At 45.2% G+C, this 26,744-nt stretch overlaps 1 protein-coding gene across 2 annotated transcripts in view; it reads left to right on the top strand.

Moving 5' to 3' along the window:
- The first annotated feature begins 15,466 nt into the window (after positions 1–15,466).
- unc5b (unc-5 netrin receptor B) overlaps positions 15,467–26,744 on the top strand; it is a 250,740-nt gene continuing 239,462 nt past the window's right edge. For both annotated transcript variants that reach the window (XM_052041397.1, XM_052041398.1), the window contains exon 1: positions 15,467–15,947. In XM_052041397.1, the coding sequence (XP_051897357.1) occupies positions 15,875–15,947 (73 nt within the window). In that variant the 5' untranslated portion in view covers positions 15,467–15,874. The remainder of the gene's footprint in view (positions 15,948–26,744) is intronic.

Here is a 26,744-nt window from a genome sequence, read left to right on the forward strand (position 1 = left end):
AGCCACTGTGTACACACTGCAGCAACCATGCGCTGGTGGTGAAAGGAATGAACGTTTAGAATGGTGCATGGCACACCAATGAAAGGAACTGCTTTTTCCTTGATTCTCATAAAGTTATACAGCATCAAATCATGCCATATCCTTACCAACCATCAAGACCCATCTATACTAATCCTATTTACCAGCAATTAGTAAAGTAATGGTGTCAAGTTTCCTGAGAAATGTCATAGCTGCACTCAGACAGGCAAGTGGAGAGTGTCCCATTACGCTCTTGATGTGCCCTGTAGATAGTGGTAAGGATTAGTGTGTCAGAACTGTCACTGATACTATTGATTTCGCAATTCAAAACTGATACCCATTGGTCCGTTTCTCAAGGGGGCCAGAACAGACAATCAATCACGTAGTAAGCTCAGTCACTCACATCATTTCAACTCCATTCCAGCAGTGTATCAAACAGAGGAATATATTAAAGGAACATCAGAGGAGATGCTGGCTCTATCAGTTATTCAAGGATCTACCTTTGCACCTAACTTCCCGTTGATTGGTAGCTTCCAGTAGGCACGGAGCAAGGTGACTAAATGAAAAACATATGGTCGATCTTTGGTAAATGTCAGGAAGTTCCGCCCTGAATCCATGTTGTCCAAGAACCACAAACCATAACTGCCTGTGGTGTATCACCACGTGAAACTTGGAAAGACACAACACTGAGAGAGGTCATTCAGCCCAGCCAGCCAGTACTAGCTCTTCGAAAGAGCACTCCAGTGAGCTTGACTTTGTCACCATTCCCCCCCCCCCCCCCCACCAACATCACCATCATTAAAATGGAGAAGTTATTAGTTGTCTTAGTGGATTTAAATGTGGATAAGTCCCCAGGGCCTGATGAGATATATCCCAGGCTGCTATGGATGGCATGGGAGGAGATTGCTGCAGCCCTGACAAACATTTTCATGTCTTCACTGGCACAGATGAAGTGTCAGATGACTGGAAGACAGAAAATGTGGTACCTTCATTCAGAAGGGGCAGTAGGAACAAGCTGGGTAATTACAGGCCTGTTAGTCTAACATCATTGGTGGAAGTTACTGGAAAAATTCTGAAGTGCAGGATTTCACACTTCAAAACTGATACCTATTGGTCCATTTCTCAAGGGCCCCAGAAGAGACAATGAGTCACATAGTAAGCCCAGTCACTCACACCACTTCAAACCCCATTCCAACAATGCATTAAACAGAGGAATATATCAAAGGAACATCAGAGGAGGTTGTTGGCTCCATCAGATAATCAAGGATCTAACTTCCCGTTGATTAACCTACATTCAGAAAAGCAAGGATTAATGAAAGCTACCCAGAATGGCTTTGTTGGGATGAGTTCCTGTTTTACCAATTTGATTGTATTTTTCAAAGAGATAAAACAGTCTATTATTGAGGGCAGTGCAGATGATATAGTCTGCATGGAATTTACTAAGACTTTCAAACAAGGTTCCACATAAGAAACTGGTCCAAAAACTAAACACCATGTGATCAAGGACAATTTGGCAAATTAGATCCAAAACTGGCTTGATAATAGGAGGCAGAGCGGGAGCAAGCTATCCAAAATCTGCGCCGGCTTTTGAATGACCTCTCAGCCAGTGAAGATATTTTATTTATGCTGTCCAAGCTGTTCATAACTTTCAACACCTCTATCGAACCTCCCCCTGATTCCATCTGCTTTAGGAAACCATTGCCTCCCTCCAACATCCTTCTTCTCTGGCAGTTTAGCAAATACACTCATAAATGACAAAACTTTATATGTTTCCCTTAGTGTGTACTTGGCTAAGCTGTAGGACTTGAATAATAGCTTGAATAAAACTCCTAGGAAGATGTTTGGGAATGAATTGACCTGTTTTCACAAGAACTTGAGATTTATAAAGCTTTATTTTTCAATCACATTGTTGAACATCCTTCCCATTACAAACAACCAATGACCTAGTCTAATTAAATAATGGATCATATTATATTTGGAAGGTATCAGAATATCTGTGCCATTAACTGCCATGTCACCCTGAGATTCTCAACACCATCCCAAATGTTCCTTCTCCATTTTGATCAGTCATGGGCCAGGGATTCCCAAAGTTCATTGGATATTTTGCATTTTTGCATGGAGGTTTTGGTCATGCCCTTGAGTCTTTTTCTCTGTCTGTTAATTTCTTTCCACGACAGAGTTCAGAGTAGAATGTCTGTTTCGGGCTTGTAAACAACGTGACCTGGTCAACAAAGCCAACTGAGTGTAACTTAGAGTCTTATACTCAGGATATTATCATTGGTAATTGGTTTATTATTATCATGTGTACCATGATACGATGAAAAATTTTTGCTTGCTTGCCATCCGGATAGATCACTCCATACGTAAGTACATCAAGGTAGTACAAAAGAGAAACAGAAAAGAATGCAAAATATTGGTATTGGTATCGGCTTATTATTGTCACATGTACCGAGATACAGTGAAAAACATATTTTTGCAAGCCATCTATACAGATCATTTCAAAACATAAGTACATTGAGTTGTACAAGGGAAAAGCAATAACCAAATGCAGAATATACTGTTACAGTTACAGAGAAAGTGCAGTGCAAGTAGAAAGTAAGGTGCAAGGGTCATGACGAGGTAGATTGGAAACTGATATTGGTTTGCTTACCCTTCCAGTGAATTTGGAGGATTTTGTGGAGACAGAGTTGGTGGTATTTTACAATGCCTTGGGTTCCTGTTCTGGATAGTTAAGGTCCTGGAAGCGTATAGGAGGGCAGGGATAACTTCTGTCTAGTGGACCGTGAGTTTTGTGCCAGGCCTGAGGTCCAAACGATCTTTTCCGCAGTCAGCCAAAGGCTGTGCTGTTGCACTGAAGTCAATGTGAATTACGTCCATGTCTGCCTTCATACACATGAAGGAAATATATCATCATTTCATGATGACATGAATGTCAGTAAAGGGTGGCCTCAAACATCCTTTCCCCAACACTCTCTCAGACCATCTCACCCAAACTTCCTGTGGGCGTGGAGATAATCTTCAGCATTAAAAGGAAAATGTCCGTCCTACAGCGTCTACACTCCAGAAGTATAAACACCTGAACCTCACTGGTCGATCTGCATAATGCAGGCAATCCCTGTGTGTTTGCACATGCTTAAAGGCCAGGTTCATTGAAGCGTATGGGAAGAAGGGCCTTACATTTAACATCCGCAAGATAGAGGCTCCCAACCAACCTGTCCCCGTGCGTCGCACTGACAATAAACAGGCCCTTAAAAACTTCAACCGTCACTTTGCAGATCTCAGGTGCCACCACTTGGCTGAGTGGACGTTGATGATGAAATACCATCCCTATCACCCAAACAACAACTTGTTGCTGTCATTGAGTCATAGAGTTATAGAGAGATACAGCACAGGAGCCCACCAAGTCCCCACTGACCATCAACCACCCATTTACACTAATCCTACATTAATCTCACTTTTGTATTCTCCCCACATTCTCATCAACGTTTCTAGATACTACTACTCCCTTACATATTTGGAGCAATTTACAGCAGCCAATTAACCTATCAACCTGCACGCTTTTGGATGTGGGAGGAAACTGGACCACCCGGGGGAAAGCCAGGCAAGTCACAAGGAGAACTTGCAGACTCCACATAGACAGTGCCCAAGGTCAGGTTTGAACCCAGGTCCTCTGGTGCCATGCAGCAGCTCTACTAGTGCATCACTGTCCCGCCTGTCTGCTGTCTGTGGGATCTGGCTGTGCGCTCAACATTTACTGAAGCAGCTCACTGACTTGAAGCTTTTGCAGAGATTTCTGAGATTCAGTCTGAGACCTTCTTTATTTCAATATCTCACAAGATATCACATCAAATTATGCCAGATACTCTATCAAAAGCCAGTGCTGATAGCAATTGATCTGTGAGTGGGAAAGTATTATTGTGCACTTTATAGCAACAAATTAGTAGGATTAACATTAGTCAGCGTAAATTTCTGGGACATTTGTCAGTGGGAGCAGTTCAGCACTGCCTAATGATCTGTGCTTAAAGCAGACTTGTGCTTCTGAGGAAATGGCACACAGATAATGCAGCATTTAACAAAATGTGAATGGTAAAGCTGGATCGAGTACTCGGCACTGACGCATTGAATCCTGACATGGCAAAATCACTTCCAGCCCAGTCAATCTTGCAAGGTCCTCTTTAGGAACTTTTTGGGGACAGGTGTCCAACTTGAGGGACTAAATACTTTTGCCAAAAGTGGTTACTATTGATGTTAACCCATGTTCTGATCTACAAGTCAAAATCCCACAGACAAGTAGTACTTTCAGAATCGTACCTTACAAAAGTCTCCATCACAATCCCCCAGTACATCTGTCCCACTTGCAAACCACCAGAGTGCTAGCCCGGAGAATCTTCAACGTTGACGCCAGACCTCCTAAAGTCTCATGGTAACAGGTCAAAATTAGACAAGGAAACCTTCTCCTGATCATCATCTACCGTTCTCCTTCGACTGATAAATCAGCGCTCCCCTCTGTTGAACGGCAAGTTGAAAAGGTTCTGCAAGTAGCAAGGACAGGGGATGAACTCTGGGTGGGGGAGCTTCAGTGTCTCAGAGAGGCTTGGTAATACCCCCACAGACTGACCTGATGAGTCCTGAAGGACATAGATGCCAGAATAAGTCTGCAGCAGGTAGTGAGTGAACCAACAGAAGGGACAGGTTCTCCAATCAGAAATGTTGACTGTTTCTCTTCCCACAGATGCGTCCTGACCTGCTGAGTATTTCCAGCATTTTCTTTTTATATATGTAGGCAGGACAAATCTACTTGCTCTTGTCCAATTTTCAGATACATTTGTCCATGATAACATGGGTTGGAGTGATCAGCACATCGTCCTTGTGGTGACAAAGTCCCATCTTCACACTGAGGACATCCTCCATCGTGTGTGGCCCAGTCTGTGTGCTGAGTGGAATATACTCAGAAAAGGTCTGGCAGCTCAAACCAGGTGAGGCGTAACAGCCACAGTTATTGAGGGGATGAGTTGTCTGGGGAAATGAACAGGAGAGAGAAAAACAAGAAAATGGTTAACCAGAAAGATAAATAAACTGAAACTGTGGAAACCTCAGGGTTGATTTGATAATGAATTATCAGCTCGTGTGGAAGATGTTAAGATAAGATAAGATAACATAAGATAAGATAAGATATCTTTATTAGTCACATGTACATCGAAACACACAGTGAAATACATCTTTTGCGTAGAGTGTTCTGGGGGCAGCCCGCAAGTGTCGCCAGGCTTCCAGTGCCAACATACTATGCCCACAACTTCCTAACCCGTACGTCTTTGGAATGTGGGAGGAAACCGGAGTACCCGGAGGAAACCCACACAGACATGGGAGAACGTACAAACTCCTTACAGACAGTGTCCAGATTTGAACCCGGGTCGCTGGCACTGTAAAGCGTTACGCTAACTGCTACACTACCGTGCCTGTTCATAGTCACGGAAAGATAAAGTACAGAAACAGGCCCTTCGGCCCACTGAGTCCATACTGATCATCAGCCACCCATTTATACTAATCCTACATTAACAATAATTTTATTCTCCTTACATTCTCGTTAGCTCTCCCCAGACTTTACCACACACCAAACACATTAGAGGCAATTTACAGCAGCCAATTAACTTACCAACCAGCACATCTTTGGGATGTGGGAAGAAACTGAAGCACCCATGCAGTCACAGTGAGAACGTGCAAACTCCCCACAGACAGCAGCCGAGAACATAGAACATAGAACACTACAGCACAGTACGAGCTCTTCAGACCACAATGTTGTGCCGACATTTTATCCTGCCCTAAGATCTATTTTTATCTTTATTGGTCACATGTACATTGAAACACACAATGAAATGCATCTTTTTGCGTAGAGTGTTCTGGGGGCAGCCTGCAAGTGTCGCCACTCTTCCGGCGCAACATAGCACGCCCACAACTTCCTAACCCGTACGACTTAGAATGTGGGAGGAAACTGGAGCACCCAGAGGAAACCCACGCAGACACTGGGAGAACATACAAACTCCTTACAGTCAGCAGCCAGAATTGAACCCAGGTCACTGTAATAGTGTTATGCTAACTGCTACATTACCACGCCGCCCTACCCTTCCCTCCCACATAGCCCCCTATTTTCTATCATTCATGTGTCTATCTAAGAGTCTCTTAAATGTCCTTATGTACCTGTCCCCACAACCTCCGCAGCAGTTTAAAAAACTTACCCTCTCTATGTAAAAAAACTTACCACTGACATCCCCCTTATACCTTCCTCCAATCACCTTAAAATTATGTCCCCTCGTGTTAGCCATTCTCGCCCTGGGAAAAAGTCAGCATTGAACCCAGGACTCTGCCGCTGTGAGGTAGCAGGTCTACTAGCTGCGCCACTGTGCGCTTTCAGAAAGGAAAGAGCTCATCAGAGAAAGCAAAGAAGAACAAGGAGCCAGGTTCATCAATGGTCGAGTGCACAGTGCAAGCAGAATCCACCTGACCAGCACAAAGGACTGAGGAAATTAAAATGGGAGGTTGTGTCCGCAAGCAATTATTTAATATTTGACAGGATCTTCACAATATTGAAAAATCATTTTGCCTGAAGCAGGACTCCACCCCAAACCGACAACCCCTCCAGGTCGACATTGCAAAGTGGAATTTCCATTCCTACCAGAAGGCACATCAAAAGCCTTTCATTTCAAAACAAGTCCTTGTACCAGGAACCAGCTAACACACACCACCAAGACTATTAAATAGTTCATTGTTGCCCATTTGGCATTCAGGGATTTCACATCGGGTTAATCAGAGGTGAAGGACTAAATACTTTTACTAAAAGTGGTTATTTTGATGTTAAACCCATTTTCAGATCGACAAGTCAAACTGCATCAGGATACTGCGCTGTAGTACATCAAAAAAATACGTTTTTATTGAAAGGAAAAAGAGAAAGAAATGATTATTGTCAATTATGGTGCCTGACAGTGCTTGTTCATGAAGGATCTAGATCTGAGTCAGTGTCAATAAGCGTGTTTATCTGTGATGGAGAGGTGAGTGAAACAGAAAAGATTCCAAGAGGGTCGATGCAGCGAGTCTGTTTCTCCCGGTTGGAGAGTCTAGAATCAGGGTGTAGTCTCAGGTTATGGGATCAATTATTTAGGACTGAGATGGGGAGACATTTCTTCACCTACCTCCACCTATGTTGGAGCATTCCCCACTCCTGAGCTCCATCCCCACTCCACATAAGATGAGATATCTTTATTAGTCACATGTACACTGAAACACACAGTAAAATTCATCTTTGTGTAGAGTGTTCTGGGGGCAGCCCGCAAGTGTTGCCACGCTTCCGGCGCCAACATAGCATGCCCACAACTTCCTAACCCGTACCTCTTTGGAATGTGGAAGGAAAACGGAGCACCTGGAGGAAACCCACGCAGACACGGGGAGAACGTACAAACTCCTTACAGACAGCAGCGGGAATTGAACTCGGGTCACTGGCGCTGTAATAGTGTAATGCTAACCGCTACACTACCGTGCCTGCCCATATCACCGTGTGCTCATTCCTCCCGGATAGCCCTGGTTCAGAGGGTCGAGAATCTTTGGAATTTTCCTATCCAGAGAAGCGTTAATGATCAGTAGTTGAGTAGATTGGTGTGAGACCTTGATAGATTTGGGAATGTGGATATGGTGTGAAAGTAGATTTGCGGTAGACCATCAGCTACAACCTGATTGAATGGCGGAGCAGACCTGAGGGGCCAGATGGTCAGATCCTGCTCCCGTGTCTTACACTCTTTTGCTCAAATCATATAATGATCCAGCAAAAGGCTGTTCTGCCCATTGTGCCCTGTTGCTATCATTTTAGTGAAATTGTCCGTGATCTTTCCATTCAGCCCTCCAAATGTTTTCCCTTTTGATTTATATCTAATGACCTTTTCTCATGGGTTGATTGAACCTCCTTCCTTCAGGTAATGCAAAATGGCTCATTGTGTAACGTTCTTCCTCCCACATCTGGTCTTGTAGCTCTCGTCACCTCAATGACATGGACTCCTCCCAGAGGCATGGACCTTGTAGTTCCTGCAGCTGATGCGGAACTGGGCCCTGACCAAACTCTGAACTGGGGTAATCTAGGGGAATGATTATGTAGATGGTGATGCACGTGAGTGTTTGTGTGTGTGTGTGTGTGTGTGTGTGTGTGTGTGTAAGAGTGTGATAGTGTTTCTGTGGATGTTTGGCATTTGTATGCCTATGTGTACATGTGTGTGTGTGATAGTGTACGAGTATTTGTGTTTGTGCATGTGTGTGCTCATGTGTGCACGTGTGTGTGTGTGTGTGTGTGTGTGTGTGTGTGTGTGTGTGCCCGTGCACATACATTGAGTCTGTATGTTTGTGCCTTTGTCTTTCAATGTGTATATGTTGGCACTTGTGTGTGTATTTGTGAACACTTCTGTGTCCTTTGCACATGTATGTGTGTCTGCATGTAGTGTGCAATATGTACGGTATCTGTGTGTGTGTGCATGTATGTCCATTGATGTATGTCTGTTCATGTGATGACACAATTGAAACTAGTGGCTCTTTCTTGGATTTAGAGAATTCTGCTGAAGTTACTGAATGCAATCCAAGGGTCCAGGTTTAATCTCGGTACATCATCTTGTGCCCACAGCTTCCCATTCATTAGTGATGCCAATGTGTTGCCCCAGTTTCTTCAGTCACCCACTGGTAACTCAAACCCATGCATCCACGGTCTTCTGGCAGTTCTCTGACTCCCACCCTGACATTCCTGTCAGTCCATGAAGGTCTTGCCCTGAGTCAGTTTTGTGATGGTGTGTGCCAGTCCCTGACTTGTGTCTTCAGTCCCTGGCAGTGTGGTATCTGTCCCTTCAAATCATTTGCATGGCAAGGGTCTAACAGTAGCAGGCTGCCTGTCATTCACATCACTGCAACACATTCTAAATTTGCAGCAGTCCAGACTTCTCCAGTGAGCAATGTCTGAGTTTTTATCTTGCTGCATCGTACAGCCAACAAAAACAGCCTCACTGAAATGGAGCCTTTGCCTGCTCAAAGACCTTCATAACGGGACAGGAAACAAGCAACAAAGGGAAACAGCAATAAACTGCATCAATACATGCCTTACATCATAGAAGTACCTTCACGGGGGTACTAACAGGTGATAATTGGCACCAAGTTATCCCAAGAATGTCAAGAAAATGCACATGAAGGTCTTGTATTTATATAGCACCTTTCACAGCCATAGAGTGAAACAAAGTGTTTAACAGCCGGGAGCAACACACACGAAAAGCTGGAGGAACTCAGCAGGTCAGGGCAGCATCTAGGGAGGGAAATGAACAGTCAACATCTTGGGCCGAGACCCTTCATCGGGAACTGTTTTTCTAAAGAAAAGGGCAGAAGGCCAGAGCAGGTTGCTTTCCCTCCAATAGATGCTGCCTGACCTGCTGAGTTCCTCCAGCTTTTCATGTGTGTTGCTCCAGATTTCCAGTGTCTGCAGAATCCCTTGTGTCTCCACTTTACAGCCAGGACGTTTCTTTTCTAATGCAGTTGCGGCTGTATTATAGGAAGCTCGGCAGGCAACTCTGTTCAGCAAGGTCCTGCAGGAAGACCGACAAGCAGAAGAGGTGGATATTAAGGAGTGTATTAAAGGAGGAGAGAGACAGGGACAGAGAGAGGCATGGGCAGGCATGGAGGGTTAGCAAGAGAATGCCAAAGCTTTTAGTGGTCTGGCAGTGGATGCGCCACCAAATGGTAGGGCGAAGAAATTTGGAAAGGTACAAGGGTTTTACCTCTGAGGAAAAGGCATGGCCTGACCAACAAGGTAGTTCAAGCCACGAAGAATTGATTGGCAGCTACCGTTAATCACCATCTTACATTGGACAGATTGAAAGACCAGCACTGGCTTTTCACATTCCCGTGAGGACAACACATTGGCAAACACAATGTTCGAATTACGTTTTGCATTCAGCAAGATGAACAACTACTGCTAACTCTAACATTTCACTGGCAGCTTTATGCTATTCCCCTTTGGTCTCTACCCCAGGACTGAATAGTATCCTCCCATCATCTGTTCAAGCTGTAGCACATTAACCAATGGAAGATTTTGCAGGAGAGGCATGGGTGTGATGCAAGAGGTGTTTAGCAAGCTGGAGAACCAGGGGTGGAATCCTTTGGGTTTAATAAATATGCCACAGCAAAGTGAGAATAATCATACAGTGATGCAAAACAACTCAGAATAAAAGACTGAACATTCAGGACTGAGATGGGGAGAAATTCCTTCAACCCTGAGGATAATGCTTCTTTTGGAATTCTCTGTTCAAGAGGTTGTGAGGTCTTAGTTATTGAGTCCACACAAGATTTTTGGATTAAAAGAGAATCAGGAGGTATGGGATAGTACATGAAACAAGCATTAAGTGAAAGGTCTTCTGAATGAATGGTGGAGTGGGAGGTCAAATGGCCTGCTCCTGGGTCTAGTCCTTATGTTCAACCTGGCCAACCCAGTGTAGCTGTGATGAAATTAGCATTGGTTTGAGGCTTAACTTCTGAACAACACTAGTATTTGGAATCCTGATCGCAAGAGGCTGCAGAGGGTTGTAGATTCAGGCCCGGTCCACCACTGGCACATCCCTCCCAACCTTCTTGAGGCGGTGCCTCAAGAAGGTGGCATCCATCACCTAGGACCCTCAGCATCCAGGATGTTCCCTCTTCTCATTACTACGATCAGGGAGGAAGCACAGAAGCCTCAAGATTCCACAGCCAATGATACAGAAACAACATCTTCCCTCTGACATCAGATTTTTGAATGGTCCATGAACTCATGAACACTATCTCATTATTCCTTTTTTGGCACTATTTATTGATTTTTGTAATTTATATTAATTTTTATTTTTGTTCATTATTTCAGTGACCACAGTTCCAGATTACCTCACTGGCTCTACTGCCCTTTGGATCATCCTACGGGTCAGTGGAAGGTGCTATAGAAATGAAACCTCTTTTTTTAATTTCAAAGGTATACTTTATTCATAATAATTACACAGCAAGTACAATGGGTCTATATCTTCCTCCACATTTATTGTACCATCAAATCAATACAGGTCATCCCCAGGTAATGAACCAATTCTGTTTTTACAGACGATTTTGTCCATTTGTGGAAATACACATTAAACACACGATGTGGTAACCGTATCTCCACAGTTTTGCAATGAGTGGCATCAAAGGCACTTGACTGATCAGAAAGAACAATTACTGAAAGTGGGGAGAGAGAGGAAACCGGTTCTGCCATTCATAGGAATGAACGTGGTACCTCTGTCGGACTTTTGAACATAATGATATTATGGGAGCTCTTTCTTATGTCAGGGGGTCCGTAGGTCAGGAGTTTGTAACCCAGGGATAGCCTATACATGCTATTCAATGTCATTATTGCTTCCTCCTTAAACAATACCCAGAAAGATGCAAACAGTCCTTCTCTCATAGAGTCATAGAGTAATACAGCATGGAAACAGGCCCTTTGGCCCAACTGGTCCATGCTGACCATGGTGCCCACCAAGCCAGTCCCATTGCCCGCATTTGGGCCCTATCTCGCCCATCTGATGGATATAACCAGCCCCAAAGGCCAGTTTGGCCCCCTGATAATCCTGGCCTTTACAAAAGGTGACCACCCAGAAAAAAAATCAGGTCCATTTCCCTCTTCAAGGAACTCGGCCAATCAGCACCCACTAACCCTGTTCCAAACTCCCCGTGTTCTCTTATGGGACGAATTCAAAGGCCAGCGTTAAAAAAGGATTTCAAAAAGTGTACTTTTATTAGGAAGAAGGAGGGGGCTGTGGAAGATGCAGTTGTGAATCCGAGAAGCGATCAGCTCCCTGTGCATGAACAGAAATCCTGGAACGGCAGGGGTCCCTGAACAAGCCAATTGCCATGGTAGATTGGTGTCTTGAACTGGTATAACATTATTGGCCCTGCATTATTGATGGTTATTACACCTCTGGCAGATTAATTATTGAGGCTGCATTGAAGGGAAAATGCTGCTTTGTGGCCGCAGTGGGAAGTGTCTGTTGCACAGTCTGGAAATCTCCCACAGGACCACCTCGCAAGCTCAAGAGTTCCGTGCCAAAGGTAGGGAGGGAGTGAGGGAGAGAGAGGACTCGGCTGAATCCCTGCAAACCGGGAAAGGTTGCTAATTCACCGCCGCCAGGTCACCCTGAAACCCAGCCCTCCCTCTTCACTGACGAGAGATGTGTGTAGATATGGGGAATCTCTCTGAGACGTCCGCCTGCTGCTTTCTGAAGGGGTCCAGTCTCCAGCACCGTGGCTTAAAGCGGCCACTGAGAAGTGCGGGGGTAAGATCGTTGCTTTCTCACCGCTTTCACAAGGATAAACCTGCAGCGTATTCCTGTGCCCCGAAAACCGATGATTCCTGTCTGCTGCACCGTTCTTCCCAGCAGACGTACCAGCGTGTAAAGGGGGCGCGTAAAGGGAGCGGATTTTGCATCTGTTGCTCGGCCTAAACCCTGCACAGAAGTTTGTCCAGTGTTACCAAAAAAATGAACCAGAAGAACGTGGAGGCACAACTAATGTAACTCAAACATGAAGTCCACACCCACCACTTCATAATATTGTTAATGCAAAAAAAAGGCTGAAGGCGCTGGGAATCTGAAATAAAAACAAAACGTGCTGGAAACACTCAGCGGGTCAGTCAGCATCTGTGGAAGGTGAAACAAGTTGATTTTGGGGTCGATATTCCTGCCAAGAACCTCATCCCCGGCCGGGATTAAACGATTTCTAAACATGTTAGAAGAGAATTATGGACCATATAGCACAGTTCATTTAAGATTTTTTTTATGAATCAGACATATCTGCTCCCTCACTGATAAACACAGTGGTAGAAGTAAATCTTGGGACGTTAACAGATTCTCTTCCCGCGGGTGCTGCCCGAACTGCTGAGTTTTTCCAACATTTTCTGTTTTTTTACTTAATGACATTATTATGTACCTAGAATTTCTCTCTTATGCAAAAGCTCTTCGGCGGAAGAGTCCAACCGTACGTGAAATCAGTATATGAGAGCTGCTTTAATTCCATCCTCCAGTCCTCCCCAAACACAACTACTTATAAACCAATCTTTGTCTAACTTGGGACTCCCGGGTCAATTCAGTGGCTTCGCTTGCCATGGCCGTCTGCGAGCGCCCCCTCGTGTCCTGTGCTGCAATGTGAGATCGGCTGCTGCTTCAGAGAGGCTGTGGTTCATCTCGGCTTCTCAGACACCCCACGCCTCCTGGCAAGAATTACGAAATAACAAATAACCGACCGGTGGCACCGAGGAATCAATTCCGGAAAGAAACCTCCGCAAACTTTTATCTTAAGCAGACCGTCATCACAGCTTATTTGCCCGTTTCCTTCAAAAATTTTATACTGTATGCCCAATCGCTTTATCTAAATTGTTTCTTGAGGATTATGACTGAGGGTTTTTAATTTGAGCCTTTTAATGGTCTGGTGCATGTGTAGGGCAGTACATTTTCTTTAAAATAGACTTTTAACATTAAATTCTAAAGTGCGCTTTCTAAAAGTGGTTTAGAGTTATTTTGTGAGCAATATATTGAACTGACCAAAAGTCTTCAGCCACTGCTGCGAGACTGTTAGTAAGTGGAAGTTGTGAACAGAAGTGATGTTTTGTTGGCATCAAGTTTATAGTCAGAGAGAGTCTGTTAAATCTTGTTTAAAGGCTTTTTAACATGATTTTTTTACACACAGCAGCGGGTTAAAAGGGTATCCACTGCCCCCACCACGCCGGTATTCATTGACAGGACGTCCTGATGGCCAACTTTTTCCAAGTGATCCCACCCCCACCCCTTCCATCGGACACCATCTCCATTCAGACCTTGCGTGGCGCCAGCTCAGTCAGCCTTATCACATTGTTAGACAATAAACGGTACCAGATCTCCACATCAAGGTCGCTGCTAAAAGTACTTGTAAAACTATCGAGTTAGTGCAGATGCCAGGTAATATCGGTCTCCGGCCTGTTATCTCCCAACTCCTGTCTAAAGCTTTACTGCAGTTAAAGAGTGCATTTGAAAGAAGTAATCGAGGCTTCCAGAGGAACATTCTTGGATGCAGTGTATATTTACAGCGTGTTACATCAAAGGCCCTTCACATTTAGCTGTAAACGTACGGTTCGAGCGAGTTAACCATAAATTGGACTAAAAAGGCATTAGGGAAGGAATGTGATCTTACACACGCTATGATTCCCTGTGTGTATTTTGCTCTGTTTACACTGAATTAACACGAGATTGAAGAGAGCCCAAACCTGAGTCACACCAGTCACGGCTATCAGTGGCAATTGCACAGATTGTGTTAATTTTATTTAAATCATTTTTTTTACAATTGTTCACTTAATTCCAGTACACTTGATCAATCCAGTCTCCTTGTATTTAGCTGAGTATTATGCATGCCTGTGTTTGCACTCAAGCGCTTAATACACAGCCTGACGCATGCTAAAAAATAGTTTATTCATTAATTTGTTTTTCTAACAGAATCATTCGGGATTACACGGTCGGCTGTTCATTGCTGTTTATTTGCTGTTCAGACTTTAAACATTAATATTTTGTCCAGTGAGAGAGAGAAAATTGAGATGGTGCAACACTGAATTTCAGATTTTAATGCTCTCAATTCGAAGGATAGGGAATTTCTTTTGCCCTGACTTAAGCAAATTAACAACTAAATAAGCACTGCAATGGGTCCATGTATATCATAAGTAATATATTTTACTTTCTGCCAAATTCCCCGCAGGAGCCGGGTTTAAAATCATGAAATACTTCAGGGCAAGTTAATTGTTGTTTCATAAAGAAAACCAGAGGCCGGATGGATAAAAAACATACATTTGAACGATGACGGACGTTTAGACAGTGTATGTTTACCTCTAATTAAAAGCAAATAAAATATAAAATCATTAAATTAATTCAAGGCGATATTTATTCCCAATTTGACCTCAGAATCCAGATCAACAATAATTCGCCGAAAATCGCAGCCTCCGTTATAATTTAAAAGGAGATATATCTGTACAACGCTTTAAAAGTATACAATGCATTAAGCTACGTCATTTCCAATGTGCTAGTTACTTTAAATTAATTGTAGGGGAAATCGAGGTCAGGCTTCCCGTGTTTATTATAATAAAGAGTTTACAATCTATTTTATCAGTCGACTTGACTTCCATCAATCAAATTGAAGATAAACTGCACATCGGCAGCTGGGGGGAGCTTGCACAGATTCTGTAACTGAGTTATTAAACTGCTCTCTGTGTTATAGGTTGAGTTTCTCAGAAACATCGCCGCCCGGATTCAAGGAGGATCGGATTGCTGTTCCTGGGAGAGAGAGTTGGGAGGGACCGGAGTGTTGGTAGCTGCCGGGTTTTGCGACTGTTCCCGGGGGGGAGGGGAGGGGAGGGGAGGGGGGAGCTTGCTGGGGATATTTTTTTTGGTAGGCGGAACTCTCTCGGCTGTTCCTTACACCTTGCAGGAAAGTGACTGGAGTACTGCCGTGTGTGTGTGTCTGCAAGATGCACACACACAGTCTGACTGGAGAGTGACACGATCAGTATATACAACTTGGGATTGCAAAGTGATTGGTAGAAATCTACAAGCAGTTTATTCGCCTGGGAAAAAAAGGAAAGGGATTTTTTTTGCAGCGTTGCTGTAAACATTTACAGTTCAAAGTTTATTTTCCAAATATTCCTGGAGTGATCTACTGCAAGGAGAGAAGAGAGGAAGCAGTGTGTGAGTGTGTGTGTGTTTGCCCGTGGTCTCTCTCTCTCTCCCCCAACTCGTCTCGCCTCTGCCGGGAGAGGAGGGAGAGCAGCAGCCCGGCGATGCTCCGGTCCCGGTCGCCCGGCCTGACGGCTCTCCGCCTACTTCTCTGCACCCTCGGCCTCTGTCACGCAGGTAAGGGGACATGCGGGGCTTGTCAGCCGTTGCCTTGGCTCAGTTTCCGAGCAGTTCAGCCGAGCCAGCGAGCTTCCTTGAGTGCACACAGACCCTCCGTTTTAATGCGACCGCTGCCGGAGATGTTTGAGGCTCCAGATTATTTCTCCTGCCCCAGACCAGTGGTTCAATTAGGAAGAAAGTTTCCCCCCTCTTCCCCCCCCCCCCCGCCCCAGACACGGAGTTGTCCCTCCGCCTGCTCCCCATGGGTCATTAGATGACACCCGCCCCCCGTCCTTTCTTGCCTTCATTAGGGGGTTGAGAGGGACCGCGGGAAGCTCCCCCCCCCCTCACCCCCCGAAATAAGGCGGAGACTGTCGGCTCTCCCCTCCGGCTCCCTCCCGGGAGGGCTGAGGAGAGACCGGGCGCCTTGTTCCGGGGAGCCTGCGGCTGATGTTGTGCCGGGACGGAGAGGAGCAGCAGGCCGCCCCTCGCCACCAAAGTTTACACCACTCGCCGTCGTTCCCGGGCGCAGGAGAACCTCTCGGGCCGTTTGCTCCATCGCCTTCTACTGACACCCCCAGCCCTCTGTTCCTTCCCAGCCCTACTGACCCCCAGCCCTTCTGTCCCCACTGCCCCTCCTACGTCACATACTTTCCCTCACTCCCTCATCCCCCTCACTCCCCAACTACCCTCACTCCATCACCATTCCCCCTTCCAGCATCACCCCACTTCTCTAAGGTCCACTCCCGCCTCTTACCCTCTCCCCTGCCCCACTCTCCGTCCCTCCTTCCCCCACACTCCCCTTCTGACCTTACACAGACCCTCCTTCCTCCAACTCCCATTCAATCCCCTCTCTTTGCCCCAATTCCCCTTCTCCTCCCTCCCCATATAAGCCCCCTCTCCCGCTCCCAGCCCCTTGCTCTCCTCTCCCACCGCCCTCCCTGCTGCCCCCTGTCCAACTTCTGCTCAGCCTTCTGCCTCCTTTTTGCCCCCTGTCACCCTCCTTGCCCTTTTCCCATCCTGTCCCTTCCTTCAACCTCTCCCCTCTCTCACTCCTGCCCTCTCTCCCCTTGCTAATATTTACTCTTTCTCCCCCTTCTCTCTACTCCCCCTCTCCCTAACCCCCTCTCCCTCTCCTTCCCTTCTCCCCCCTTACCAATAGTTACACCTTTCCCTGATATCCTCCTCCATCTCTCTACTCCCTCCTGTCCCTAACGTCTCACCCTCTCCTCTTTCTCCCGACCCTCATCCTTCCCCCTCCCCCCAGTGGACCTTCTCCCCCTGTCCGAAGGGTTTCTCCCCCCATTGACTGTGTAGGGTGGTTTGTGGTAATAAGGGACGCATTTTAGGCTCAGACCTGCAGGCGTCCACGCTCCGAGGCCGTTATTGGGGCTCCGAATTTGGGAGATGGGGATGGTGAAGGGTGGATTAGCATCGGCTGGGAATAACCAAGGGGAATCCTGCGGGAGTCAGAGGGAAGGGTTGAGTCCGGGACACTTACCCAGTGCCGAGATTTTTGTCTGAGAGTGTTGCCCGTGGACGCTGGGTCAAACACCAGGCCCTGCCAAACCTCATCCTGATCTTGGGAGAGCTTTTGTATAAAGTCCACAAGTCGGGCTGATCTGACAGCCGTTCTGTGCCGGCGGCCACTGTGCCTCGTCACAGAACCGTTATCTGCGGCGCTATAAACACCGTAGAATTAAAGATCTGAACGTCGTCTTGCAAAGAAGAAAGGCCTTTTATTTTGAGAAAGTTTTGGGGTCGGACCGCAGTTGCGGGGGGGGGGGGGGCGGTGGGTGAGGAGGAGACTCCCAAAACTGGGAAGAGTCGGCTGGGGGAGAGTTCAGTCATCCTGAAGGGACACATCCCCATTTCCCGTGAGAATGTCGCTGGGACTCGTTCCAGTGAAGTCACAAGTGGTCTTCCCGCGGCGCTGCACCCCCCCCCCCCCCCCAACTCGGTGCAGCCGGTGTGGAGAGAGTGAGAGGTGTCTTGGCACAGTTGGAGGCGTGGGGCACACTTGCACCGCGCATTTCATTGCCCCAACACTCCGACTGCATTGTTCCTTCAGTCAAATCTTTCTGAGAGTTGTGATTAAACCCCTTCCTGCTATTTCACCCTGCCGAGAGCTGGTGTGACACAGGAGACTGACCCGGGGCTCTTTGTAAGTTTACATCAACCACAGCAAAAGAGCGAAACTCCCTCTGCATAATCAGGGCAAGCACAGAGCTGGTTAAGGCCTAAACGAGACGGTCAACATATCCTGCAGTTCGTGGGAATGTTCACATTGCCAAGTTAAAGGCCGGTTGTGCCTTGCGAACGATGAGAGGAACCTCGCGGCGCTGAACAGCCGGTCGCACCTCGGGCTGAGCGAGGCGCAGTGACTGGTTTGCATAATGAAGGGTTTAATCTGGTCAGCTCCAAGCATTGAGGATGTGGTCCTGCACTTCCCAGCGAGGGCGCGTCCCTTGATTCAGGAGTTTACTGAGCAGTCTAATGTACATCTGGTCCCTGTATTATACCCAACTCTGGTACCCTTCCCACGCTGTCCCTCTCCTGTGTACTTACACCCAACCCTGTTCACCGTCCCTCACGCCCTTAACTCTACCCCCCCCCCCCACACACACACACACACACGCACACCAATATTAGCTTGACACAATGATACAGAAATTAAGAAAAGGAGAAAATGTTAGAAACACTCAGTATCTGTGTGAAGAGAAGCTGCTTCTCTCTCCACAGATGCTGACTAACCCGCTGAGTGCTTCCAGCATCTTTTGTTCATTTCAGATTTCTGGCATCCAAAGTTTTTTGATTTTCAGGGAACTTGTCATGTTTTAGATACTTCAATGCTTTGCCGGGCGGATATGTTGGTACTATTGCATTTTTGAAGTAAATGATAAGCTCTGGGTCTTGCCCCTATAATGATTGGTGTTTACCTGCAAGGGATAAGATGTGGTCTCCTAGCCCTACAAGGACTGATGGCCTTTGGAATCTGAGGATCTAGTAGAACCTGGTGACTCAAAAACCAATATAGAGTATCTGGTATTTTTCCATCAACACAAATGCCCAGTTAAGCTTTGAGTGATTTTCTGGTCTCCACTTGTTAATTGACTAGAAACAGTGTTCTGGGAGTCAGGGAGGCATTTCTGGAGCAGAATTAGTGAAATTGCTGTGACACAAATTGTGTTGTGTAATCCTGGTAGAGAGATCGAGATTCTGTCTCTGTGGTCTTGTCATGTTTATCTGTTTTCACCATCAACAGTTTAATGAGTTTTGTGAGTCAAGTTTAATGTGTTTGACATGTTTTAATATTTGAAACTGCTTGTAAGCTTCCAATCAATGTTGGATATGATGGATACTCATATCTCATGTAAACTCATGTGGCAGCTTCATTCTCCTAGTTCCCCGTCTCTTTTCAGGTTTTATATCCGTACCCTCGTACCTCTCCCATCCTCCCCTCTCTATATTTTCTCTCTCCTACCTCACTCTTTCCTTGGTCCCCCATATTTCCCCCTCTCTTGGCTTGCAGTCTTCCTCCTCCTCCCTTGTCACGCTCTCTTTCCCCATTCTTTCCCCTGCTCCTCTCCTCCTGTCTGCTTTCTCTCTCTCTCTCTGTCTCTCTCCCCCTCCCTCCCTCCCTCCCCAATGTCTATTCATTCCCATTCCATTGGAGCGATTGCATGTTTTACTTGAGATTTCTACTTGGTGATCAGCCTGCAGCTAGTTAGACCTGTCAATTCTTAATGTACATTGTACATCCTGTCAGTCCCTTGGATGGCTGCTGATTACACTCAGTCAATACACAGTCCCCAAATCTTTCTGTATGACTGGACATCAAACATTTGTGGGAAATGACTTTAAAATCAAGATTTCATTTTTTAACCACTAAAGATATATTTGGCCTTGATCTGCAATCTGACTCCTAACCCAGCCCATTATTCATTGCCTCCCTCTTTGTGTTTCAAACTGTCAGCTTTGTATTAAATGTTCTCCAAGAAAAAGTTGTATCACTCTCAGAAATTACCTCAGTGCACTATGTAATGAATTGATCTGTATGAATGGTATGCAAGACAAGCTTTTCACTACCTCAGTACAAGCAGCAATAATAAACCAATTCCAATTCCACTTTGTAGCATCCTGGCACATCCAAGGATAAGCTCGATAAACAATGAGGGAGAAGGAGTGGGGAGCTATGTTGATGGAGTTGGGTGAAGGGGAGTTGGGAGCAACATGTTCTGGACTGGTGGGGTCAAACAAGTGCTGTAAGTGTGCATTCTCTTGTGATAGACAAGCAAACAGTGCACACTTTAAACTGCCATTGAGGTAAATGGTGATTCAGAGAATTTAATATAAGCCTTCTGTGGATAATGGTTGACTTGTTGATGAAATACTTGGTTGGAGTCAACGTGTACCTGTTTATTATAGTGCCATCTATTCATTTCTTTAATACTCCTTGGGGAGATGCATCAGTGATCTTTGTGTAGGTTGAAATTTCTTTGTCTTCTTCCCTCTGTCACTCCTACCAGAGTCTTTGGACAGGTATTCAGCAGAATCTTGCACAATGGTTAATGGAATGGACTAATGTTATTGTCCTCAGTCCGCTGGACTGCGTAATGATGTACCACTACACTAGCAAGGTAAACAGGAGGAGCCAGTCTGTGATTAGCTGATCGTAAAGTATTATTAGCGGAGGCAATAAACCTGTAGACTGGAGCCTTGAGACACTGCAACGAGTTTACTAGGGATATTTGTGCATAGTTGGACGCTCTCAGCATTTGTGAAATGGGACTGCACCTGGTTGTAATTGTTGGTTTTAATGCACTCTGAAATTACCGTCAGCTCAGTTTAGAAGGTAACACATTCTTTAATGTTAATTCCCTCAAGAAATCAAAGGTAGTGGGCTGCCACTAGGTGGCATTTCATGGCTTCCTGTGAGCTATTTAGCAAAGTGCACCATAGTGACATCTAGAGGTAGTAGAAAGACTTTGAAATTTACCTCCTCTGGTGGAAAGAACTGCAGCCCTTGTACAAGCAAGTAAGTGTAAAGTAAACAAGGACCTACATTTCTATAGCACCTTTAAAATCCCTCTCAGAACAGCACAAAACAATTTACAACCAATGGGTAGTCATTGTTGTAATGTATGAAACACAAGAGCCAATTTGTGCTCAGCAAGCTCCCACAAACAGAAATGGCTAGTTAGATATGTTTTTGAAATGCTGATTGAGGCATGACAATTGTCAGGGTAACTGTGACAACTCCTTTACTCTATCCAAATAATGCCAAAGGATCTTTTGCTCCCCCCCCCCCCCCCACCAAAGAGAAGGCAGGGACTTTAGTTTAAGATCCTGCTCAAAATATGGTTCTTCAGTGGCAGAGCACTCCGCAAATGACTGCACTGGGCATTCAGCCTTAAATTGTGAGCTCACGTCTCTACAGTGAGACTTGAACACAGAACCACGTGTAAGGAGGGTAGGGGCTCAGTAAAAGTGACCCAGAGAATTGAAGAGGACTTAAACACAGCAGAACAAGTAATTGGTTTGATCATGCACAGCTGATTTCTACAAGCATGCTTCCATTTTCTGGTAGTTGTTGCAGAGTTGCAAAACTATCCGCTTTGCTGCCCATATCTTAAATGGAATGAACCTCTCTGAGTTGATGTTATCAAACCTCAGAGTTGTGTTGGAGTGTATTGAGTGATTTTAATGGTATTTGAGACCGTTGTCATAGGGAGAATCTAAGAAAAGGAAAAGACTCTTGCATTTGTAAAAAAAAATCAATGTATTTCTAACATCATAAATGTCAATTTATTCACAATGCTTTCATGTTGGTGTGCAGCAGTATTCCAGCCGCCCTGAATCCACAACTATTCTGGGTTTGTGTGTGCGTGCGTTCTATTTCAAGACAATGGTTTCTTTATTAAAGAGACAGATAATTCTGTTAAGTTAATTCTAAAAGTTACAGGGGCCACTTCGAGTGCATACAATGTACAGCACAACATGTAGCCTGACTGGTGTATCCTGATGCTCACACAAGCCCCCTCCTATTCATCTTTATTTCACCCATTTTGCTTATCTCCCTGTCCCCCTCTCCCTTGTGCATTTATCTAGCTAATTATCTCAACTGTTCCATCTTCACATTTCACGTCGTCCCCACACTTTGTGGAAAGTTTTCTCCAAAATTCCCAAGTGGATTAATTAGCGAGTCCTCTCATACTTTTGGCCCTAGAGTTGGTCTCCCTGGTAATTACTCTTGCTGTTGAGTGTTGAGAGATAAAGGGTTTTCAACTTGAGCCAGAGGTGGGCAGGTTGCCTTTGGTCCTGCTGGTTTGCTGTGAGCATGGAGTCCAGTCTCCTCGAGGACTTGAGGAGTTATTCAATCCATCTGGGTTTGTTCTACTGTGAAAGCACTGATACCTTTGTGATCTTGCCGGAAAGCTGACAGCCTGTCTCACTGTGGTATTCTTTCCTTCCTCTTTGTAGCATGCAGCAATTGGTTGCATTAGAACAGAATCCTGGCTTGCAAATTTAATAGAAGTTAGTTTTGAAATTTCTTATCTTGCTCCCCTCCTGCACCCCACCTTTTTCTTTCTTATTTCTTTGAATTATTCTTTCATACTTAGCCACTCGTTCTCTCTGCTGAAGGTGCAGACAATCTGGGCAGATGGGTGGGGAATAATGTCTCTTCTCATCAATAGTCCTTTGCCATTGGGTTCTGGGGGTAAGGGCATGGGAGGGAGTGTGTGCAGAGCTATCCAATTAATCCCACTGCCCTTTTCCCCATTAACTCTGTCAATTCCTTCCCTTCAAATTCCTACTGAATCTCTTTCCACTGTTCTTAAAAACATTGCATTCCAGGCCACAATTCACTCGGTCCCTTATAGGGAAATGTTTTGCCTCTGGTCCTTGTGGTCATCATTTTAAGTCTGCGTCCTTCAACTGCTGACCCTTCTGTCAAAACACTTCATGGTTTTGAACACCCGCACCAAATTTTCTCTTGCCCTTCCCTACTCTGAGGAGAACAACCCCGCTTCTTTTCTGGCTTGATATAACTTGAAGTTATTCCCTCGTCCGAGCCACCACTTTTATAAGATAAGATATCTTTATTAGTCACATGTACATCAAAACACACAGTGAAATACATCTTTTGCGTAGAGTGTTCTGGGGGCTACACTACACTACACTAATCTCTTCTCCAGGACTGGTAATTGGTTTATTATTGTCACATGTACTGAGATACAGTGAAGAACTTTGTTTTGCATGCCATCCATACAGCTCTATATCCTTCCTGAAATTATGCAGTGTGGAAGTTGAGGAGGGAAAGGCAATAGGATAATCATCGGGATTACTCCTGAAAGCAACTGGGATGGAAGTTGAACAACCATCCTCTCCAATACAACATTAAACCATGATTGAGCACGTATCTTTATTACAGTCTGTGCATTATTTTATTAGTCTCAGATTGTGACACCTACACACATTTATGATTTCAAAATATGTAAATACCTCAGTAGCTCAGTGAATACGAGCATTGTCTGACTTGGTATCGACTTGGCAACCACTCTCTACCAGGGGGATGTTATAATGATGCTGGAGTTAACCTTGAGTTTGCTGAATTAGGTGATCCTGGGACAAAGAATTCCTATTGTTTTGCATGCTGGCTGTGTGCTAATAAGATTGAAATGTGAATGAGTCCCTGTATTCAAAGATTAAGATAAGATCTTTATTCGTCACATGTACTTCAAAACACACAGTGAAATGCATCTTTTGCATAGAGTGTTTTGGGGGCAGCCCGCAAGTGTTACCATGCTTCCAGCGCCAACGTAGCATGCCCACAGCTTCCTAACCCGTACGTCTTTTGTTTTGGAATGTGGGAGGAAACCGGAGCACCCGGAGGAAACCCACGCAGACACGGGGAGAATGTACAAACTCCTTACAGACAGCGGCCAGAATTGAACTTGGGTCACTGGCACTGTAATAGTGTTATGATAACCACCACACTACCATTATGCTACCTGTTTGGTGTGCAATGCTGTGTGTAAGATTGTAGGCAAACACAGATTACAACTCTTAACTTTATGAAGCATCTTAAAATTTACCAGCAGGAGATTTGCTGAAATGTTTTTCATGAATTTGTCACAATTTAGGTGTCACACTGGCGTGTCACATTGAGAAACAAAGAAATTAATTTCCTGTGGTATTTTCTGACCATGAATTTCTAACTCACCCATCAGTTGCAGATAGGGATTTACAGGCAGCTGCCAACCTAAAGCAACTTACCACAGTAATCAGCCTCTAGCTGACTCCCGGATGGGTGCTGGGAAGAGGGATCAGTAACATGGGCATTATTCCATTGTAGTTTAATTTATAGATCAGTGATGAAAAGCTCAAGGCTCATTCATACAGTGAGCAAAGTGAAACTGATTGTACCCTATTTATACCGACAATGAAATTAAGAATTTGAGACTACATATCCAAGGTGGATAACACACACTCCCTTTCCAGTTTACAGCAGCTTATTGCCAGGAAGAACATTTCTGAACTGGCACAGGGAGTCTAACGGGAGGCAAGGACTGACTCCCTCAGAGATTTTCCATTACACAGTGGAATCCTGCACCACATGTGTACAGGAATCTCAGGCTATATTTCACTCTGGTGAAATAGAATGAAGAATTTCTGTGCGGTGTTGTATTAGTCCTGCTGTCCTTGACTCTAGGAGTCCACAAAATAACATTATCTATTATATCAGCCCTGGTTTCTTGGAATCTGGCTTTTTTTGAGGGTAGTGGGCATATTGACCGTGTGAGAGTGCCAAAGGGTTGTGGAGGAGAACAGCAGATTTAAGGAATGATCATAAATATAAAGGAAAATTGACACTTCTATTTCATATGCAAAATGCCTATTTATAGAACTATCTTCTACCATTTATAACCTGCAATTTAGAAGCTGCAGAGAGTAGTGGACTCAGCCCAATACGTCATGTGCACATCCCTCCCCACCATCGGTGGTATCTACAGGAGCCACTGCCTCAAGAAGGCAACATCCACCATCAAAAGTCCCCACCATCCAGGCAATGCCATCTTCTCACAGCTACTATCGGGCAGGAGGTACAGAAGCCTGAAGTCCCACACCACCAGGTTCAAGAACGCGCTACTTCCCTTCAACCATTCAGTTCTTGAACCAACCGGCACAACCCTAATCACTACAGTTTAGCAACATTATGACCACTTTGCACTAAAATGAACTTTTTTTTTGTTCTAATTGTGTTCTTTTTTTGTAAAAATTGTGTACAATTTATGTTTAATTTATGTTTTTCTTGAGAATGCTGCTTATATTATGCTATGTGCCCGCGATGCTGCTGCAAGTACGTTTTCCATTGCACCTGGGCATACATGTACTTGTGCATATGACAACAAACTCAACTTTCATTTTGCAAATTTTTTCTTGTTGTAAGACCTTCCGCTAGAGACCACTGGCTAATGATGGACTGAACACAAAGCGATTCCTTGACGCTAGTGTGTGTGTTGTGACTGGTGGTCTATGTTCTATGAATGGAAGCTGGCAGTCCCAAGTGTGTCAGTACAGTGTTGGAGCCATTTGTTAGTGGGAGCTCTCCTTACTCGAGCAATCCACAATTTCCTAATCTACTTCTCTGCCTTACCCCTACAGCCCATTGCAACCCCCAAATTCCTTTATTGTACAAAAGTGCTCTTTCCTTTCACTCTGACAGTGGGTCAGAAGGTTCTCTCACTCCTGAGACTCAGTTGTGGAATCCAGGGTGAAACTGCAGTGCACCACCGAGGGAGTGCACCAGTGTGCAAGGTGCCAGCATTTGTGTGGGGTGTTAACTGAAGCCCCCTCTGTCCTCTCAGGTTTAGGTAAAAGAGAGTTTTCCCCAGTACTTTGGCCAATACTTATTCTTTAGTCAACATTACCAGAACAAATTATCTATTATCATGTTGCCGTTAATGGGAGTTTGATGTGTATGCAAATATAGCAGTTAGCATAATACTATTTCAGCACCAGCGACCCAGGTTCAATTCCCGCTGCTGTCTGTAAGGAATTTGTACGTTTGCCCTGTGACTGCATGGGTTTCCTCCGGGTGCTCCGGTTTCCTCCAACGTTCCAAAGACGTACGGGTTAGGAAGTTGTGGGCATGCTATTGTTGGCGCCAGAAGCGTGGCGACACCTATGCAAAAGATGCATTTCACTGTGTGTTTCGATGTACATGTGACTGATAGAGAAATCTTATCTGCTGTGTTTCCTACATTACCACAGCAACTGGACTTTAAAATTGATTTATTGGCTGTTAGGCACTTTTGGGAAGTCCTGAGATTATAAAAGGTGCTATATAAGTGCAGAGTAAAAACACGCAGCATCTTCGGAAGCAAAGGGATGGTCGACATTTCAGATCGAGATCTTGAATCAAGACTGAGTGTAGGGGCAAGATGGCGAGCGCATAGAAGTGGGAGGGAGGGGTGAGACAGAGGCTGGTGGGTGATAGGTGGAGCCAGGTGAGGAGGGGTGGGGATGATGGACAGGTGGGCAAGGGGGAGGGGATAGTAAATGTGAACAAAGGGGGAAGAAGCCCAGGTGGAGAAGTATGTGGGTGATGCGCAGACAGAACCAGGTGGGGGAGGGTAACGGGTCTTGGTAAAAAGGAGGGGAGGGTAGAAAAGGTGAACAAAAGGAGAGAGTACCTGGGTGGACTGATGGGGGTGGGAAAAGAACACAGGGAGTGGGTTACCTGAAAATAGAAGACTCAATGTTCATATCATTGGGTTGCAGTCTACTCAAGTGGAACATGAGGTGTTG

Source organism: Pristis pectinata, chromosome 30, assembly GCF_009764475.1.
Source record: "Pristis pectinata isolate sPriPec2 chromosome 30, sPriPec2.1.pri, whole genome shotgun sequence".
In the NCBI taxonomy this organism is placed as follows: domain Eukaryota; kingdom Metazoa; phylum Chordata; class Chondrichthyes; order Rhinopristiformes; family Pristidae; genus Pristis; species Pristis pectinata.